General features: G+C 42.1%; 1 protein-coding gene across 2 annotated transcripts in view; it reads left to right on the forward strand.

Moving 5' to 3' along the window:
* TLR5 (toll like receptor 5) overlaps window positions 1-19,392 on the forward strand; it is a 32,089-nt gene extending 12,697 nt beyond the window's left edge. For both annotated transcript variants that reach the window (XM_027832624.3, XM_043543603.1), the window contains exon 3: window positions 15,638-19,392. In XM_027832624.3, the coding sequence (XP_027688425.2) occupies window positions 15,645-18,221 (2,577 nt within the window). In that variant the 5' untranslated portion in view covers window positions 15,638-15,644 and the 3' untranslated portion in view covers window positions 18,222-19,392. The remainder of the gene's footprint in view (window positions 1-15,637) is intronic.
* Window positions 19,393-20,340: the final 948 nt, after the last annotated feature.

Raw genomic sequence — 20,340 nt, forward strand, 5'->3', positions numbered from 1 at the left:
GAGAGAACCTTTGTTTCTCCCCCCTCCAGCTTTGAAAGTATCTTGTCTCCTCATTGGTCATTTTGGTCAGGTGCCAGTGAGGTTATCCTAGTTTCTTAACCCTTTACAGGTGAAAGGGTTTTTCCTCTGGCCAGGAGGGATTTTAAAGGTGTTTACCCTTCCCTTTATATTTATGACAGGGCCATTTACTGAAATAGTCTATTAAAGTAATGGCATAACGGCAGTCACTTGGAGCATTATCAAAGGGTCCTACAATGTCAATCGCCACTTTTTCCCATGCAGATTCAGGAAGAGGAACAGGCTGTAATGGAGGGGTACATGTCACTGCTGTCTTATCATGCATTTGGCAAGTGACACAGGATTTTATGAGTACTTCAGTTTGAGAGTCCATCCCTGGCCACCAATACAGATCCCATAGTCGTTGTTTGATTCTGACAATTCCTTGATGAGTATCGTGTGTCAGGTGTATGAGTTTTGACTGTAATTCTTCTGGCACAAGTGGCCGATGTGTACCTCGTAGCACACAGCCATCAAGCAAAGAAAGTTCATCCTGAACTCTAAAATAAGGCAGCAAAACTGGGTCAAGATTTTTAGGGTTACTGGACCATCTCTTTGTCAGAAATTCCCATAGTTTCTGTTGAATTGGACACGCTGAATAAGCAGCTTGAAATTGTTCTTTTGTAACTGCAGTAAGAGTGCTTGTAATAAGCTCAACTACTACATCCTCATCCTCCGGTGGACCATCTGGTGAAGGCAAAGGCAGGCGAGAAAGGCAATCAGCTACCACATTTTGGTTTCCAGGCTTATATTCCAGTTCATAATTGAAAGAGAGTAGTCTTCCAGACCATCTAGCAATACGATATTCTGCTCTTCCCAGTCCTTTCGTGGCGAGCAACGTTGTCAAAGGGCTGTGGTCTGTGCGCAACTTGAACATGCTGCCCCACAGGTAAGTTCTCCATTTTTGAGTAGCCCAGACACAAGCAAGTGCTTCTTTTTCAACTGTAGAATATTTCCTCTTAGCATTATTTAGTGTCCTTGAAGCAAATGCAACAGTCCTCTCTGTGTTGTCCTCATGAAGTTGTGTGAGGACAGCCCCAAGTCCATAATCAGAAGCATCAGTAGTTACAATTGTGGGCAATGCAGCAGTGAATAGTGCAAGTACTGGACTACGTACAATCAAGTCTTTCACTGTTTCGAAACTAGCTTGTGCATCCGTTGTCCACACTAAGGTTGAACTTCTCTGTAGTAATTCTTGTAACGGTTCAATGACAGAAGCATAATCGGGAATGAATTTTGCATACCAGGAGGTAAGACCCAAGAAGGAACATGAGGTTTGCAAATCTGTTGAAGGAGGAGCATTTGAAATTGCCAGGATATGATCTGGATCCGGTTTTAGTCCAGCCTGTGAAATTGTATGCCCCAGAAAGGAGAGCTCAGTTTGTCTAAATTTGTTATTGGGCTAGAGGTCTGCTTTGCTGATGCAGTTTAGTACAGACTTCAGGTTATTGTCATGCTCCTCAAAAGTATTTCCAAACATGATAATATCATCGAGAGAGCACTGAACTCCATGTTGATTCTTCAGAATCAATGACATCATTTTTTGGAAGGCACTTGGGGCAGATGTGAGACCGTATGGAACATGTTTAAAACGAAATAGTCCCTCATGTGTAATAAATATTGTGAGGTCTCTGCTATCTTCATGCAACATAACCTGGTAGTATGCAGTCTGCAAATCAAGCGTAGAAAACATCTTTGCTCCATGGAGTTCTGCAAATTCTTCTTCTATGTGAGGAAGAGGATGGCTGTCAATCACAATAGCTTTATTTGGCTCCCTTAAGTCCACACAAAGGTGAATGCCTCCACCCTTCTTCTGCGTCACTACTATAGTTGAAACCCATTCCAAGGAGTCAATCTCTTCAATAATGTCATTTTGAACAAGTTTTCTAAGTTCCTCTGAAACAGCTTCCCTGACTGAAAATGGTAAGCACCGTAACTTCTGTCATACAGGCATCACATTATTCCGCATTTTAACTTTATGCAAAAACCCATAAGCACAACTGAGTTCCTCCTCAACCTGTTGGATTGCAGCTGAAACTGGTGTGTGTACCGCAAGAGTGCTTTGCTGAGGAAGATCAATTTGTTCATTAACTACCCTGAGATTTAAAGCAGCCAATAAATTTCTGCCAAGGATAGGAGTGCCTTTGTGGACAATGTAGAACTCTGCAGTTACACAGCAATCACCAAAAGTAACTATTGCTGGCAGGCAGCCATGTAGTGGAATATGGTTTTTCAAATAGCACACCAAGAGACGTTTGGGTTCAGTAAGAGGCACATCTTTAAAGTAATGCAAATAGATGGAATCAGGTAGTGTAGATACTGTTGAGCCAGTGTTCAACATTAGCTGAATAGAGTGTGATTTGCCTGAGGGTTTGGCAGAAACGTTTACAGTGCACTTTATTTGTTCTGGAATATGTGCAATAGTGGTTTTGTCCACACTTAGCACAGTAACATCTGGTATTGTAACTGCATGCACCTGTTGATTGAACTGGCTGCTGTGACATACTTTAGCAAAATGCCCAATCTTTTTGAAATGATTGCACTGAGCTACTTTTGCTGGGCATCCTGTGTAGCTTGCAAGGTATTGTGGGGATCCACAGCGAAAGCATGCTTTTACTATATTTTGAATTTGCTGATTCAGTGGTTTTCCATTAGTTTTCCTCTTGTAATCATTTGTCTGCAGCGATAGTGAACTTTTCTGCAAAGGAGTCACAGCCTGGACAGTGACTCTTGTATCCATGCTTATTATTTTGGCTTCAGCTGTAGCTGACTCAATCTGAGTAGCAATGATTATTGCTTTTTCTAGTGTAAGCTGTGGTTCTAGAAGTAAGCGTTCTCTTACACGAAGCATGGATTTTTTTCTCAATGAGCTGGTCTCTAATCATCTCATCTGCCATATTCCCAAAGTCACAAGTTACAATCAGACTCCTCAGGGAAGCAATATACTGCTTTATCGTCTCCCCTGTTTTCTGCTCACCCTGGCGAAATCTGTAGCGATTAGCTACTACATTCACTTTGGGCACAAAAAAGTTCTTTAATGCAATGAGTGCTGTCTCCATATTTATCATCTGCAAGGGGAAAAGTGTAAAATATATGCTACCCTTCTGCTCCAAGGCAGTGGATTAGCAGAGCATGCTTTCTTACTTCAGAAATCTCTGTAGCACTGATTGCAAGCAGATAAGTCTCAAACATATGGATCCAGGCAGTAAAAGCAATTGGAGGTTCACCTGGGCTTTGCAGAAAGGGTGCAGGTGGGTTCAGAGGCAGAAGATCCATCCTTGTAGCCAAAATGTTGTAGCAACCAGGAAAGGTACTAACAAACTTCAACAGGACTTTGTTTTTAAAGTGGAAACCTCTTTACCAAGCTGCTGCTGCACCCTCAGTAACTCTCACTCCGCCTCCTCAACTTCCACCCCCCCCTTCCTGTTTCCTGTCCTTTCAGACTCCCAACAGCCAGTGCTCCCAATTCTAATAATTCCAAACAGCATCTAAACACCACACCAGTGCCCCCTGAATTTCCTGGTGCCCTGCACAGCTGCATGCTGCTCCAGCCCCTGCTTCGCCCCCCCTGCCTCTTCCCCTAGCCCGTTCCGCGCCCTAGCCCCACTCCCAGCACTCACCAGCAGTGTGGCTGAGGCTGGGTCACTGCACTCCTGCTGCCAGTGAGTGCAGGCCCAGCCCCGCCCATGCTCCACCCCAGCCCCGCCCCCACCCCCCCGCGCTCTGCAGCCGGACTGGGCCTGCACTCACCGGCCGCAGGAGCGCAGCGACCCGACCTCAGCCATGACAGTAGTGAATGCTAGGGGGTGGTTCCCTGCGCGGAGGCCTGGGGTCCACCCCCCCGCTCGTCCCCTGCAGAGGCCTGCCCCCCCCCGCAGGGGGGGCTGCATAGAGCCACAGAATTGCTAGGGACGGCCCTGCTAATGGGGCATTAGCCCTGTCTGGCTTTTCCATTGCTGTATCTGAAGGACTAGTTGTGGGTGACATCCAGAGTAGCACATTTGAAATAGATACATCTAACTTCAGATACAGAAATGATACAGGCATACAAATTGGATAATTACATTCAGTAAATCATAACCTTTCCAATGATATCTTACATGAGTTATCTTGCATGAAGTAGATCTGTTATGTCATATCGATATCATAAGCATATTTTCATAAAGAATATGGAGTGAAACATCACACCTTCTCCCTGAGTTTACTGCCAGAGGGTTGGTCACTGACCAATGCGGAGGCAGTATATCTAAAATCCCTTTTCAGCTTTGGCTATTGTTGACCTGAATTTAATGGGTTAGTTTAATGGCTCGCATCTGACCAGAAGATTTATAGGTTATCCAATTCAGGCTACAGAGTTCGAGAACTCAATGAGTTCTATAACGGGAGAGGATTCTCGGCGTGCTTAACAAGAACAAGTACACTGAGGACAATACCAAATTGATAAAACCTTTATTGAAATTAACATAAAAATAAGAAATGCAATGAAACTTATAACTGCAAAACAGTAAAAGAATTCCAAAACTCCTGGTGGTACCATTTCTATTATTAACCTTAACCTAACATACTCACACCCTTCCTTGAGGACACGGTAATAGGAGGTGAAGGACCAGCCTCGCTCCTGGCATGCCCGATTACGCGATGGTGCTGGCTTCCCCAATGGTTAGGAATGTTGAGTAGTTATACAATAGTGCGCAAGCTAAGCTAATAGCGTGATAGACGATAGAATAGATAGCTAGATGAGAAGATAGTCTATAGAGTATAGGAGAACTGAATGGAATGAATGAATGAATCAAAGGAAGAATTTTAGAATAGAGTCGACTCCCAAAGAGCTCTCTTACAAGGTATTTTATAGGATCCTGACCTATGTAATTTAGGCCCAACCTACTATACCCAAATCTTATTTCCATACCCTAAGAATTTTATGGGTACCCTTCTCCTATAGGTTAGTGGATTATGACACTTACTTTCTAAATATATTAATAAGGATTATCTCATTCCCAAAACTGCCAGCCTAGGCTCTCTTGATGACCTCCAAGTTGTGTTGTACCCTGTGATTACCAACCAGTTGTAGAAGTCGGATAAACCTGTGATGTGATGTGGATAGTTCCCCTCCCTTTGGTTCCCCAAAGTTCAGAGACCATTCTTATCTGTGCCAAAGGTTGCCAACTTTTATGCTGACATATTTATAACTGATTATACTTTTTGCTATATAGCAGATCGGGATCTTACAGACCGGTAGGCTTCTTGCATTTCAGCAAAACTTATTAGGAAATACATGCCTCAACATATCCTAAATTCCAAGGAATTAATACTGATAAAATAAAATTGATTAATTTCAGAAAAAGAAATATATTAATTGATACTGCCGGCTGGATTAGTAAAATATAATAGCTAGCAAAATAATCCTATGGGTTACAATATACAACCTCCAAGTGTTACCAAACACTGTAATGTTATCCATCGGCGTTTTTGCAAAGTTCCAGGTTTCTGTTCCCAGGTTGCCTGAAAACATTGTGGTGTATAGCATTGTGTAAATAATGCAGATATCAATATCTTTTAAAATGTCTTAGCATTTAGCCGTTAATACCATGAGGCGATGTGCCTCAGTTTCCCCTTCCACACAGCAGTCAAGACTGGTTATGCTTTCTTTACTGTTCCAGGCTCTAAGCCTGTCTACAGGTACTAGCTGAGAAGTAGACTCCAACGAGAAACTGCTGAGCTTGAATTAATATGCAAACTAGATACCATTAACTTGGGTTTGAATAGAGACGGTGAGTGGCTGGGTCATTACATATATTGAATCTATTTCCCCACGTTAAGTATCCTCACACCTTCTTGTCAACTATCTAAATGGGCCATCTTGATTATCACTACAAAAGTTTTTTCTCCTGCTGATAATAGCTCATCTTAATTAATTAGCCTCTCACTCCACCTTTTCATGTTCTCTGCATGTATCTATCTATCTATCTATCTTCTTACTATTTGTTCCATTCTATACATCTGATGAAGTGGGCTTCAGGAGTACAGGGGTACTTGTGGCACCTTAGAGACTAACAACTTTATCTGAGCATAAGCTTTCGTGAGCTACAGCTCACTTGCTCAAATAAATGCCTTAGTCTCTAAGGTGCCACAAGTACTCCTTTTCTTTTTACAATACAGTACTGTATTTGCTTTTCCCCCCAGCTCTGCTGTTGCCTGATTGCATACGTCCAATTCCAAATGAGGGGTGTGATTATCCGATCAGTTCGTAACTCTGGTGTTCATAATGCTGAGGTTCTACTGTATAATAGAGCTAAACTCAGTATTATGATGCCCATTTAAGAAGAGAGTAGGGGATCACATTCAGTACATAGCCCAAAACACTGTTAAGGCCAATATTTTTTTTCAGATTGTAATTATTGGGATGAAATTCAGCTCCAGAATATTCAGAGCAATTTAACAATGTTAATGCATAGGTGACAGCTCAGAGGGGGGAAAAGAATCTTGGCACTTTATTTTTGTTAATAAATAATTGAATCTGGCCTAATCCAGATGAAAGCAGCAATGCAATTAGTCATGAGGGCAAAGGTGTCGACAATCAGGCTTTTCTTATCTGGCCAATATAACAACCATGCTTTTACTGTAAATTGTACCTTATTTTCAAGAGCTTTACCATAATCATAGAATAATAGAATACCAGGGTTGGAAGGGACCTCAGGAGGTCCTCAAGTCCAACCCCCTGCTCAAAGCAGGACCAATCCCCAACTAAATCATCCCAGCCAGGGCTTTGTCAAGCCTGACCTTAAAAACTTCTAAGGAAGGAGATTCTACCACCTCCCTAGGTAACACATTCCAGTGTTTCACCACTCTCCTAGTGAAAAAGTTTTTCCTAATATCCAACCTAAACCTCCCTCACTGCAACTTGAGACCATTACTCCTTGTTCTGTCATCTGCTACCACTGAGAACAGTCTAGATCCATCCTCTTTGTAACCCCCTTTCAGGTAGTTGAAAGCAGCTATCAAATCCCCCCTCATTCTTCTCTTCCGCAGACTAAACAATCCCAGTTCCCTCAGCCTCTCCTCATAAGTCATGTGTTCCAGTCCCCTAATCATTTTTGTTGCCCTCCACTGGACGTTTTCCAATTTTTCTGCATCCTTCTTGTAGTGTGGGGCCCAAAACTGCACACAGTACTCCAGATGAGGCCTCACCAATGTCGAATAGAGGGAAACGATCACGTCCCTCGATCTGCTGGCAATGCCCCTATGTATACATCCCAAAATGCCATTGGCCTTCTTGGCAACAAGGGCACGCTGTTGACTCATATCCAGCTTCTCATCCACTGTCACCCCTAGGTCCTTTTCTGCAGAACTGCTGCCTAGCCATTCAGTCCCTAGTCTGTAGCGGTGCATGGGATTCTTCCGTCCTAAGTGCAAGACTCTGCACTAGTCCTTATTGAACCTCATCAGATTTCTTTTGGCCCAGTCCTTTAATTTGTCTAGGGCCCTCTGTATCCTATCCCTACCCTCCAGCGTATCTACCTCTCCTCCCAGTTTAGTGTCATCTGCAAACTTGCTGAGGGTGCAATCCACACCATCCTCCAAATCATTTATGAAGATATTGAACAAAACTGGCCCCAGGACCGACCCTTGAGGCACTCCACTTAATACCGGCTGCCAACTAGACATGGAGCCATTGATCACTACCCGTTGAGCCCGACAATCTAGCCAACTTTCTATCCACCTTATAGTCCATTCATCTAGCTCATACTTCTTTAACTTGCTGGCAAGAATACTGTGGGAGACCGTGTCAAAAGCTTTGCTAAAGTCAAGGAACAACACGTCCACTGCTTTCCCCTCATCCACAGAGCCAGTTATCTCATCATAGAAGGCAATTAGATTAGTCAGGCATGACTTGCCCTTGGTGAATCCATGCTGACTGTTCCTGATCACTTTCCACTCCTCTAAGTGCTTCAGAATTGATTCCTTGAGGACCTGCTCCATGATTTTTCCAGGGACTGAGGTGAGGCTGACTGGCCTGTAGTTCCTAGGATCCTCCTCCTTCCCTTTTTTTAAGATTGGCACTACATTAGCCTTTTTCCAGTCATCCGGGACTTCCCCCAATCACCATGAGTTTTCAAAGATAATGGCCAATGGCTCTGCAATCACATCCACCAACTCCTTTAGCACTCTTGGATGCAGCGCATCCGGCCCCATGGACTTGTGCTCGTCCAGCTTTTCTAAATAGTCCCGAACCACTTCTTTCTCCACAGAGGGCTGGTCACCTCCTCTCCATGCTGTGCTGCCCAGTGCAGTAGTCTGGGAGCTGACCTTGTTCGTGAAGACAGAGGCAAAAAAAGCATTGAGTACATTAGCTTTTTCCACATCCTCTGTCACTAGGTTGCCTCCCTCATTCAGTAAGGGGCCCACACTTTCCTTGACTTTCTTCTTGTTGCTAACATACCTGAAGAAACCCTTCTTGTTACTCTTAACATCTCTTGCTAGCTGCAACTCCAGGTGTGATTTGGCCTTCCTGATTTCACTCCTGTATGTCCGAGCAATATTTTTATACTCTTCCCTGGTCATTTGTCCAATCTTCCACTTCTTGTAAGCTTCTTTTTTTGTGTTTAAGATCAGCAAGGATTTCACTGTTAAGCCAAACTGGTCGCCTGCCATATTTACTATTCTTTCTACACATCGGGATGGTTTGTCTCTGTAACCTCAATAAGGATTCTTTAAAATACAGCCAACTCTCCTGGACTCCTTTCCTCCTCATGTTATTCTCCCAGGGGATCCGCCCATCAGTTCCCTATGGTCTAGATCAACATAATAAACAATCTCCTTGTCAATAGCCTTACTAGCCATTTAAAAAAAGAGAGATTAGGTTAGTCTGGCATGGTCTGTTCTCTGAGAAGCTTTGCAGACTTCCTTATTACATATGATGCCGTTGTCAGCTTTTGTCATCAATGTCTTATCAAGTTCTCCAGAATTTTATTTGGGAGTGGAGTTAGATTAATTATATTATAATTTCCTGGTTCTCCATTTTCTCTGTCTTTTTTTTTTTTTAAGCGATGGGAGTGGTCCTCCAGTCCCACACTGAACAGCAAGACGACGTTGACTATATAGTGGTAGCAGAATAGGAAGATCCTTTAATATTCTGAGAAATAAAGCAGCCAGGATTAGGAACTGAGTCAGATTCAAGTTCTGTGAGCACAGTGCTGGTGAGGATGCTATCATTATCCTCTCCTGGTACATTCGTGACATTGAGTTGGAGACATTCACCATCTGGTCACAGCATCGTAGAATTTGAGAACTTTATTTAATTCCCCTCAGTTCTCCCTCCCTCCTGCTTTGGCTCATAGCTTCTTTGATTCACTAGCCTCGGAGGTCACGTGACTTGGTCTCACCAGGTCTGTTCCGCTCTCAAAATAACTCACCAGCACAGCAATGAATCTGTCCCTCTGTTTTAGGTACTTTTAGGGTGATCATCATGGAAGTATTAAGTAACTCAGTTTTGCATAGGGTTGTCCACCGTGAACTCAGCTCTTTGCCTCTTCTAGCTTTTGCAGCTCTGCTTCAATGTTTTTGGGCTTGTCCACTCAGACTCAATAGAGAGAGAAGAGGGAGCAGGAGTGGTTTGAGAAGTAAGGCCTGGGGACAGGCTGAGGGGAAGAACATTGGGGACTGAGTTTATTTATCTTCCATCTCAGTCTCAGTTTAGGAGCTCAAAGGTGAGAATACATAGCCTAAGCTGTGTATGAACTCATGCAACATACTCCTGGACCACTTCTGAGTTTGTCTGTCAGCCTTCATTGCCCATCACAGTTTAGCCGTGTGGGGATTTTTAACCATTTCTAATTTACAGCACAATGCCAGTAATCTTTACTGCGCTAGCACAGTGCATGGATTGTTTCTTTCTTCTTTGTTATTGCCAAACTCTTGCATGTTACCACAGCCCCTGCCAGGCTGCTGCAACTGACCTTTCTTCCTTCAGCTCAAACATCTTCCTAGCAATTTTAAGTTCCTTATACCCAAGTTAGCCCAATATGTTAAAGATGAAAAAAACACCTGAAACATCTTCCCCTATCTCCCCTTTATCTGTAACAACCTGGGATGTTTTTCATACAAATGCCCCAGTTACAGCAGCATTCATGCAGCTTCAGGACAAACTCACAATGTGTCTAGCATTGGAACTAAAGAAAAATCTTCCAAGCCGACAGTAGGGCTAGGGAGACAAGGTTGGTGAGGGAATATCTTTTATTGGACCCACTGGTGTTGGTGAGAGAGACACATTTTTTGAGTTACACAGAGCTCTTCTTCGGGTCTGGGAAAGGTACTGAGAGTGTCAGAGCTAAATACAAGATTGAACAGATAGTTTAGCATAAGTAGTTAGGTTTCAGAGTAACAGCCGTGTTAGTCTGTATTCGCAAAAAGAAAAGGAGTACTTGTGGCACCTTAGAGACTAACCAATTTATTTGAGCATAAGCTTTCGTGAGCTACAGCTCACTTCATCGGATGCATACTGTGGAAAGTGTAGAAGATCTTTTATACACACAAAGCATGAAAAAATACCTCCTCCCACCCCACTCTCCTGCTGGCAATAGCTTATCTAAAGTGATCACTCTCCTTACAATGTGTATGATAATCAAGTTGGGCCATTTCCAGCACAAATCCAGGTTTTCTCGAAGTGGCTTGTTAACACCCCTGTCATAGGACAAAAAAGGGGGTTAGTGGGTTACAGATTGTTGTAGTAAGCCATAACACCAGTGGCTTTATTAAGACCATGATTTTTAGTGTCCAGCAAAGTTACGAATTTCAGCTCCCAGGCTTGTCTTTTGAAAGTGTTGTGATTTCTGACCTGTCAGTTCTCATCCTCAAAGGAAACTTGCCCAATATGCAGAGAGTAAACATGCTAATGAATGCTGAATCCACACAAAAGTCTTGCCAGTATTTGCAGGCTCTGGGAGATATGCAAAATTTACCCTGCACTTCAGACAACAAATGTGTTTCCTTTCCTGTCTAAAAAAGTGAGCAAACATTCTCAAGTATTGGCAGGGACAATGTGAATCCAAACAGGATGGTAACATCCTTCCCTGATCTAATTAGCTTTATTGGCAACACTTGGCAAAAGCCATCAGGTCTGCATTGCTTAAAAAACAAAAACTTTTGAACAAATGCTTTGGTTATAAATAAGATGCTTTTTTAAAAGAAGGGAATGATGAGTGCTTTGCTTCAGCGAATCTAAACCTTTTTTTAGATTAGCTAGTGCTCCTCTCAGTGTCCCTGCCCTTCTCCCCCCAGTGGGATTTCTTCATTCATCAGATGCCCTTAGGAGAACACTGAGGTTCTACAAAGGGCCCAGCATACTGCAAAATTCACCCTAAAACGACAGTCAGCAAGAGTGTTTCCTTCTGTCTACACTGGGAAATCTTCTAATCAGTTTTAAAACCAGTTCACCTAAAATGAGGGTTTATCTACACCACTGTGGGGGGGATCTACACCCCTCACTCAGGGGTGTGAAAAAACACCCCCCTGAGCACAGCAAGTTACAGCGCTGTAAAGCACCAGTGTAAACAGTGCCCTCCCGTCAGTCTAAGCTAATCCCTTCATGGAGGTGACCACACTCACACTTCAAAGTGCTGCCATGGGAATGCTCCCGCGGCAGCGCTTTGAAGTTTTGAGTGTAGCCATGCCCTAAGATATGCAACTTCAGCTACATGAATAGCGTAGCTGAAGTCGATGTACTTAGATCTACGTACGTCACTGCGGTAAGTCGACAGCTGATGCGCTCCCATCGACTCCACTTGCGCTGCTTGTTCTGATGGAGTACCGGAGTTGACTGGAGAGCGCTCAGCAGTCGATTTATCGTGTCTATACTAGGCACGATAAATCGACCCCCGCTGGATTGATCGCTACCCACCAATCCGGCGGGTAATGTAGACAAGCCCTGAGTTTCAAAAACTGCTTAGAGCTGTAGAGTAGGCCAGTTTTAGGCTAAGGCAACCTGATCTGTTTTTACTGAGCCAGTTTAACCCCTGCTGAGAGGGAACTCAGAGCCTGGAGCTGGAATATTGAGATGAAGCCTCAACCTACACACTCATTGGTTGGTCATAGGGGCAGGGGTAGGTGAAGCTCCACTTCTCATTATAGAAGCTCCCTTCCTGTTACACGGAGAGCAGTCTGGTGGGAGGACCCATCTGTTATAGCTAAGGGTACATTGCTCACTACAGCATGGCCTGGGAGTCACATGAGCCTCCCCATTCCCAACTCCCCTGGTCTCAGTTTTTTCTTTATTTCCTTCTGATGCCTAGGCAGGAAAACAAAATGAAGTTTGGATTCAAGTGTCTAAATCCTGCAGCCATGGGTCTGGAATGTTCAATGCCATGGGTCTCAATAATATATTAATCCCTCTTCTCAATAAGGCTGGTGTGGATATATAGCCCAAGTAACTGTCCCAAGTACTGAGGATTTCTGCAAGGCTATTTTGGCGCAGGAACATGTTTGCCCAAAACATCTTGGGTGCTCAGATACTATCCTGATGAGGCCATATAAGTGCCCAAATGGATTTTTTTAGGTTAAAATTCCATCTGTTTTCAAATCTCACTCTAGAGACATGATGGGTCCCTGGCTTCCTTCTAGCCCTACACGTCTGTGTAACCTCATTATATGGATTGGTGTGGTGAGCATTGGTCTGTCAGTAAGTTCTACATACACTAAATCTTCGGTCAGTTCGCATTGCGCCAGTAAAGGGCAAAGAATGGATTCTTGTTTCTGCTTCAACAACAGAAAGAGTAGCCTGGTCTACATTTGGAAGTTGCACCAGTATAACTAGCTCAGTTAAGGGTGAGATTTTTTTTTTTCAGACATAGTTATACTGGTATATCCCATATTCTGGACACAGTCATACTGGTATAAAGGTACTTTACACTGGTAGAACTTATTCCCCTTCCACTATGGGAATTTATTCCCCTTCCAGTATGCTATATCAGGGTATGACTGTACTGCAAGTGCTGCAACATAGACACTAGCCACAGCAATGGAAGGGTTTCCCATCGCTGTAGTAAACCCACTCCTTTGAAAGGCTGGAGCTAGGATGATGGAAGAATTCTTCCATCAACCTTGTGATGTCTATACCAGGGCTTAAGTTGGCTTAACTGCGTCTCTTGGATTATGAATTTTTCGCACCCCTGAGCAGAATAACTAAGTTGATCTATGTTTTAGGTGTAGATCAGGCCTCAGTATATGCACATATATGCTAGGATGTCGTACCAATTTAACTATCACAGTATAGTTAAAGCAATACAAGTTTTATCTGTAGACAAGCCCAGAGAGACAGAACTTCCCATGCTGTGCTATCTTATTTCCACTCCCCCCCGACCCCACTCATGCATACTTTTCAGCTCCCTATGGAGATAAAGCTGATGCTGCCATTCATTTAAAAATAGTTGGACTCCTAGTGGAATTTGCAAAACTCTGTGGATTTTCAATTAAACTTGCTCCAGCAACACACAACCCCAGCCAGTTTTATGGCTAAACGAATATATTTTTACTGATCCTCTGTGCAGTTTTCCGTGTTATATTGTGTTAAAGGAATGCTATCAGCTACTTCTAGATTTAGATTGTGTAGATTGTTTTGCTAATAGAAAGAACCTCTGGTGCAAGGAGTGGTTCTGAACTGCTCCCTGTGACAAGAGTGAATGGAAAGGTCGCTTATTGTCATCACTCTTGCAATTCCACACAAAGGTCCAAGTTTTCAGGAGGACACTGGTCCCATGAAAATATTGAAGGAGCAAACAGTTTATCCATTAGCCCCTCACTGCAAGCAGACTCGAGATAAAGGCAGGATTGTATGAGGACACATGGCCTGATGGATACCTCCTCAACGTCTGATAGCTTGGATAAGCAGCCAAACTATAAAGGGTTGGAAAATTTTTCTGATGTAAAAATGAGATTTCTTTTTCCATCAAAAATTGCCCCAGTTCCCCTCCATTTTCTGAGATCCTCAATCTGAACCTGTTGCAATTCACCTATTGCTAGGTTCAGCATAGAATCTTGAAATAATTTACTCTCCCTGTGATGCTTCTGGGCAATCTGTGCCATTAGTGAAACAGTACAGTCAATCGATAATAACAATTAATGGGATTGATCTACTTGTTAATTATTGGCTCAGGGCCTCCCTTTTTCTCTATAAAGTAAATTTATTTAGCAACCACTAGATGGCCAGGAGGGATTTGGTTTGACAAAAACTTATGCTTATTAAGTTTGAACACATTAGGCTGTAGGGTACAAAAATTCTTACTCTATTTGTCAGCCAAGCAAACATTTCAGTGAATGCTTTTTAGAAAGGAGAGGCAGGTAGTTGCAATCTTAGTAAATATATATTTTAAAAAAGCATGCAAGTAATCCTTTTAGTGCAGACAACTTGCTCTGTCTTATGCAGCAGGCAACAATAAGGACAGTGATTGCTCTGAAGAGATTACAGTTTAAAAGAGAGATGTTTAGAGGACAGAATGCATGAAGAAATCGAGAGTGGGGAAAACCTCGAAGTATACATCAGTTAGATGCATTCGTTACATTCACGCATTGCTATGCAAAATCTGACTGTCCACAGTACATCAAATGTAACCTTTTAATAAGCAGTAGGCTATAAACAGTACATTTGTCTCACACAATAAATCAGTGACATTAATACCATATGCTAGATCTCTTGTGAGCTTCATCTGTACTGGAGAATATTTTAAGATGACTAATAGCAATAAGAATGATTTGATTACTAAGGACTATTTAATTACGATATCCTCCTCATCAACCTCTTTCCTGTGTACGCTTTTAAAGCATTGCTCCCACCATAAAAAACAACTTCACATTACTGGAATAGTCCCAGAGATTCTGAAACTCCAAATGGGCCTTTTCCTTTTAAACCTCCATGGCTGAGTCAAACTCTCCTGTGTTAAATTCAGAGTAACTCCGCTGATGACCAGAAATCTCATGGGTGCTCCAAAAAGAAAGCACACCATTTTTTAAAATACTATTTCTGGAAGGGCCTTGTCTGTGACACTATTGTGACATGTCATTGTTAGCCACTGGAATTGTCTGACCTAGCCCTGCTAGCAATGAGGAGTGGGGAGGAACATGGCAGTGATTACACTGTTCAGAAGAGTAGGTGGATATCTCAATACTTGTGTTAACCTAAAGCCTCTGACCATACTATCCAAACTTTTAAAAAACAGTCTGGCTGACTTCGAATAAGGAATGAGTTTCAGGCTAATGTACCATTGTTGTCACATCAGTGGTGCAACTGTTAAATATTTGGACCAGGATTTTCAAAAATGACCAATGATTTTTGGGTGCCCAACTTGAAATACTTGATTTTCAGAGTGGGTTGCTCACCATTTTCTGGAGCCCATCCACTGAGCATCAGATCCCTTTAAGGTGTTTCAGATTGTATACTCAAAAACACATGCACCCAAAATCCCTCATCATTTGAAAATCTTGGCCTTGGTCTTTTATTCTGTTGCATTAAAACTTTGCTACAAAACTTTATTGGTCAGACAGCCAATTTTATATTTTGTTCTTACAACTTTCTCTCTCTCTTTTCATGCAGCATCACAATGTTACATCATCTAGTATTTCTCTTAGGAATGTCGCTGGTAGCCAAAGAAATATTTGCTACAAGCTGCTGTTCCCAAGGCCTAAATGCTTTATGTTATTTTTGTAACCTCACCGAGGTTCCACCTGTGCTCAGTGATACAGTTGCACTCCTGCTAAGTTTCAACAAAATCAGGCAAGTGAATGCATCCTCTTTTCCTCTGCTGGAACAGTTGCAGATTTTGGAAATTGGAACCCAGTTTGTCTTTCCTGTTACCATAGGGAAAGCAGCTTTTAGGAACCTGCCAAACCTTCGACTCTTAGATTTAGGAGACAATAAGATACTTCATCTGGATCCTGATGCTTTTGTGGAGTTGTCAAATGTACATACACTCCGGCTATATCACAACAGTCTTGAGGAGTCCATTCTGGAAGAAGACTATCTTCGAGATATGATCTCCTTAGAATATTTGGATCTTTCTGGAAACAAGATCAAAAGCCTTCGCCCGCATCGCTTATTTTACCATCTAAAATCCTTGCAAATTGTGGACCTGAAAAACAACAGGATATCCAGCTTATGTGAAGGAAACCTTGATAGCTTCCAGGGAAAATTCTTCATACTGTTTATTCTTAATTCTAATAAGTTATATTACTCAATTTCTATGGACTGGGCCAAGTGTGGAAATCCTTTCAAAAACATAGCCCTGGACACCCTGGATCTTGGTGGTAATGGCTGGGGTGTAGATATAATACAACACTTCTGCACAGCTGTGAATGGGACTTCAATTGTTTTTCTGAAGCTTAGCTATCACATAATGGGTCCAGGATTTGGCTTTAAGAACCTCCAAGATCCAGACCAAGATACATTTGCAGGGCTAGCAAGAAGTGGCGTTCGCTTACTGGATATTTCACATGGTTCTATTTTCTCTCTCAATCCTTATGTATTTCAGAGCCTTGGTGATCTGGAATTGCTGAATCTTCACAATAACAAGATAAATCAGATCCAAAAGCAAGCATTTTTTGGCCTGGGAAACCTAGGAACTCTCAACCTGTCATATAACATTCTGGGGGAGCTGTACGATTACACTTTTGAGGGGCTTCAGAATGTGATGCATATTGATTTGCAACAAAATCATATTGGAGTAATTGCTGGGAATTCGTTCAGGGATTTAAGAAGGTTAAAGATGGTGGATCTCCGGGACAATGCCATTAAAACTCTCCCTTCTTTCCCAGCCATGTTCACTCTTCATTTAAGTGACAATAAGCTAGTATCTGTAGGTAACCAGAGAATAAGTGCAACATTCCTTAACTTGGAAAGAAACAGATTGGACAATCTGGGTGATCTTTATATTCTTTTACAAGTTCCAGATGTGCAGTATCTCTTGTTAAGAAAAAATCGTTTATCTTATTGTGTTAAAAGTGTTGATGTTATAGAAAATAACCAGTTAGTCTACTTGGATCTAGGAGAAAACATGTTAAAGCTTGTGTGGGACAGAGGTTTATGTTTGGATGTGTTCAGGGCACTTTCCAAACTAGAGGTGCTCCACCTGAATAACAACTACCTTACTACCCTTCCACAGGATATTTTTAGTGGTCTAACATCATTAAACCGACTTAACCTAGCCTCCAACCAGTTGTCTTATCTTTCTCCTGGTGTTTTCCCTGAGAGCCTAAAGACACTGAATATGTCTGAAAACCAACTTCTTTCACCTGCCCTTGAGCTCTTCATGACTTTGAGTGTCCTGGATATAACAAATAACAGGTTTTTCTGTGATTGCACTTTAAACACCTGGACAGCATGGTTAAATCAAACCAATGTGACCTTAGCTGGCTCAGAAAATGACACATACTGTGTACTCCCACCTTTTTTCACAAGGGTTCCACTTTCCTCAGTGGCACTTGATAGCTGTAATGAAGACGAACTCCAGAAGCCTCTACAGTTCTCACTGTTCATTTTCACTTCAGTCACTCTGATAATGTTCCTAACAGTAGTCATTATTTTTAGTCACTTTCGGGGGACTTGTTTTGTCTGGTATAAGACCATCAAAGGTGCTCTGCTAAAAGAACGTAAGCAAGCAATAGATAAAAGTGCATATAAATATGATGCCTATTTATGCTACAGCAGCAGAGACTTTGAGTGGGTCCAAAATTCATTGCTAAAGCACCTGGACTCTCAGTATTCTGAGAAAAACAGATTTACTTTGTGCTTTGAAGAGAGAGATTTCCTGCCTGGGGAGGAACAAATCACCAACATCCGTGATGCCATTTGGAACAGCAGGAAGACTATTTGCATTGTGACAAGGCAGTTCCTCAAGGATGGGTGGTGCGTGGAAGCCTTTAATTTTGCCCAGAGCAGATACTTTTGTGACCTGAAAGAAGTCCTCATTATGGTTGTGGTTGGGTCACTTTCTCAGTATCAGTTGATGAAATACAAACCGATTAGAGTCTTTGTGCAAAGGAGTCAGTACATGCAGTGGCCTGAAGACCATCAAGATATAGACTGGTTTTTAAATAACCTTTCTCACCAAATTCTGAAAGAAAAAAAAGTGAAAAAGAAATCCAGTGTTATAGAAATGCAAACTGTAAGGACAATCTCGTAGTTGGGAGGGTTGTTCATGGTTCGTATTATTAGTGCTATAAAACAGACTTTTGTAATTACATTTTTACTTGTGGCTTGACAGTTACTTAAATATTCTAAATCCATTTCCACCTGTGGCATGGCAGGAAAGAAGTATGGGCCATGCTTCAGCTTTCCCTGACAAATGGGTAGAATATAACTTCCTTGCTTTAAGTTTTAATAAACATGGTGTCAGCTTTAAAGTCACCAGCAAATGCAATTAACAAATTCAATCACTCTAGGAACTATGGCCCATATTTTCAAAAGAAGCCACCAATTATGGGTGTCTCAAATTTTCGGTGTTCAGATTGGGACACCATGGATCTGAGATTCAGAGATGCTGAGCGCTCACAGGTCCCCATGACAATGGGAGGAGTGGGTACTCAGCACTTACAAAAACCAGGTGCATGTTATTGCAAGTTAGGCACCAAATTTATAGGATACTTGAAAATTTGGGTCCACGTGCTGAAAGCCCCCACTAACTAAACTGAATGGGCACATTAACGGATGGCAGTGCCACATTAAGGTCTTGCAATGTCTAATCCTACCATTCATCCCCTACTCACAGAATGTTTTGGTGATCACCATCCTTGCTTGTGATGTTGCGTGATCAAGATGGTGTAGGTGTGGGTGTGGGGGAAGTCATGTAAATGTCGCTCACATACACACACACACACTATTGGGTACCATTTTTCACAGAACAACAACATTTTGTAAAGCCACACCACATAGTGTTCGGGTTTTTTTTAAAAAAAGGGGGATTTACCTCTTCCTTAAAGCCAGGCTTGGAAGGATCACATTTTTATCAGTAAATGTCACTGAACATCAATTTCACCATACATGTACAAACCAACCCAACATTTCCATTAATAATAAATGACATTTAGAAATAGGCCAAGAAAGAAAAATGCTGCTTGAGAATTTAATAGAGTTTGATTTAAGGATATTTACTTTGTATATTTTGACATGTGATGTTGATATGTTTGAACAGTTATAAAGCTTTAATTTTTTGAGATCAGTGTCTACTGTCATTAAATAATTATTGCATGTCCCACCCAGTTATCTGATACCCTCCCAATTTCCCACTACTGTGAAAATTTAAATGGATAAAAATAGAAAAAAAATGCTTAAAAATAAACATTGATATTGTCCATCGAAATTATAAAAACAAATTCTGCCAACCCTACTTATAGCAGACACTGAACAAATAATATATAGTGGTAACTAAAACCTTAGACACTACATGAAGGTCATATTCTAACCTTGATCTTTGGGCACATATCCCGCTGCCATCACCGGGAGAGTCTCTGTGGCTTGAGGGTAGTGTGTATAACCCTACATTTATAGCCCCACTTGGCCATGAACTCATTGGTTGAACTGTTCCTGGACCTTGTGCTTTCTCAGCTCTATGACCTTTTAGCACCAATTTCAAAGATGCTTTGAAATGTATCACCTTTCGCCACTGTAATTGCTGTAGTATGGTTCATGTTTACTTTTTCCCATGTGATAAAACAACAAGCACAGTTTGCCTAGGACTTTGAGATTTAGCTGGCACACACACAGCCCTGGATTATTACATACCTTAGACTTCGCCTCCCCCAATATGCTATTTCTGCTCAGTTGTAAAACTACTGTAACTGCCCTAAGTTACAGCTGCTGCTGTTTTCATGTGAAGATTCTTCAGCTTAGCTGCATCAAGGACTGAGGTGGATAAAGACCTTAGAGAGATTTGAACACGCAAAATCACTGAACAAACTGGAAGCCAGTCTTCTGTGCAGTCTACCTTACTCTTCAGGCAACTGTAAGGGAATGCCTTGCATTGGATGGCATGTGGAGCTCCTTACTTTATCACAACACCTACTTTACTATATTTCAAACAGCAAACTACCTCAGTGACATGAGCGTTGTAGTCAATAGGCATTCTACAGGCCTCCCTGAAGCAGGCGTTCCCAGCCTGCACCTACCTTCTGAGAAGGTGAAATAAGGATCATTTCAGTATCAGTTGAGTAACTGTTTGCACATCTGTTTTCTGATCAGCTCTGAGGCTGCTTCTGCTCCTGTTGAAATAGTCGGCTCGACTCACTAGGACCTGGAACTGACAG

The sequence above is a fragment of the Chelonia mydas genome, chromosome 3, assembly GCF_015237465.2.
Source record: "Chelonia mydas isolate rCheMyd1 chromosome 3, rCheMyd1.pri.v2, whole genome shotgun sequence".
Classification (NCBI taxonomy): Eukaryota; Metazoa; Chordata; order Testudines; family Cheloniidae; genus Chelonia; species Chelonia mydas.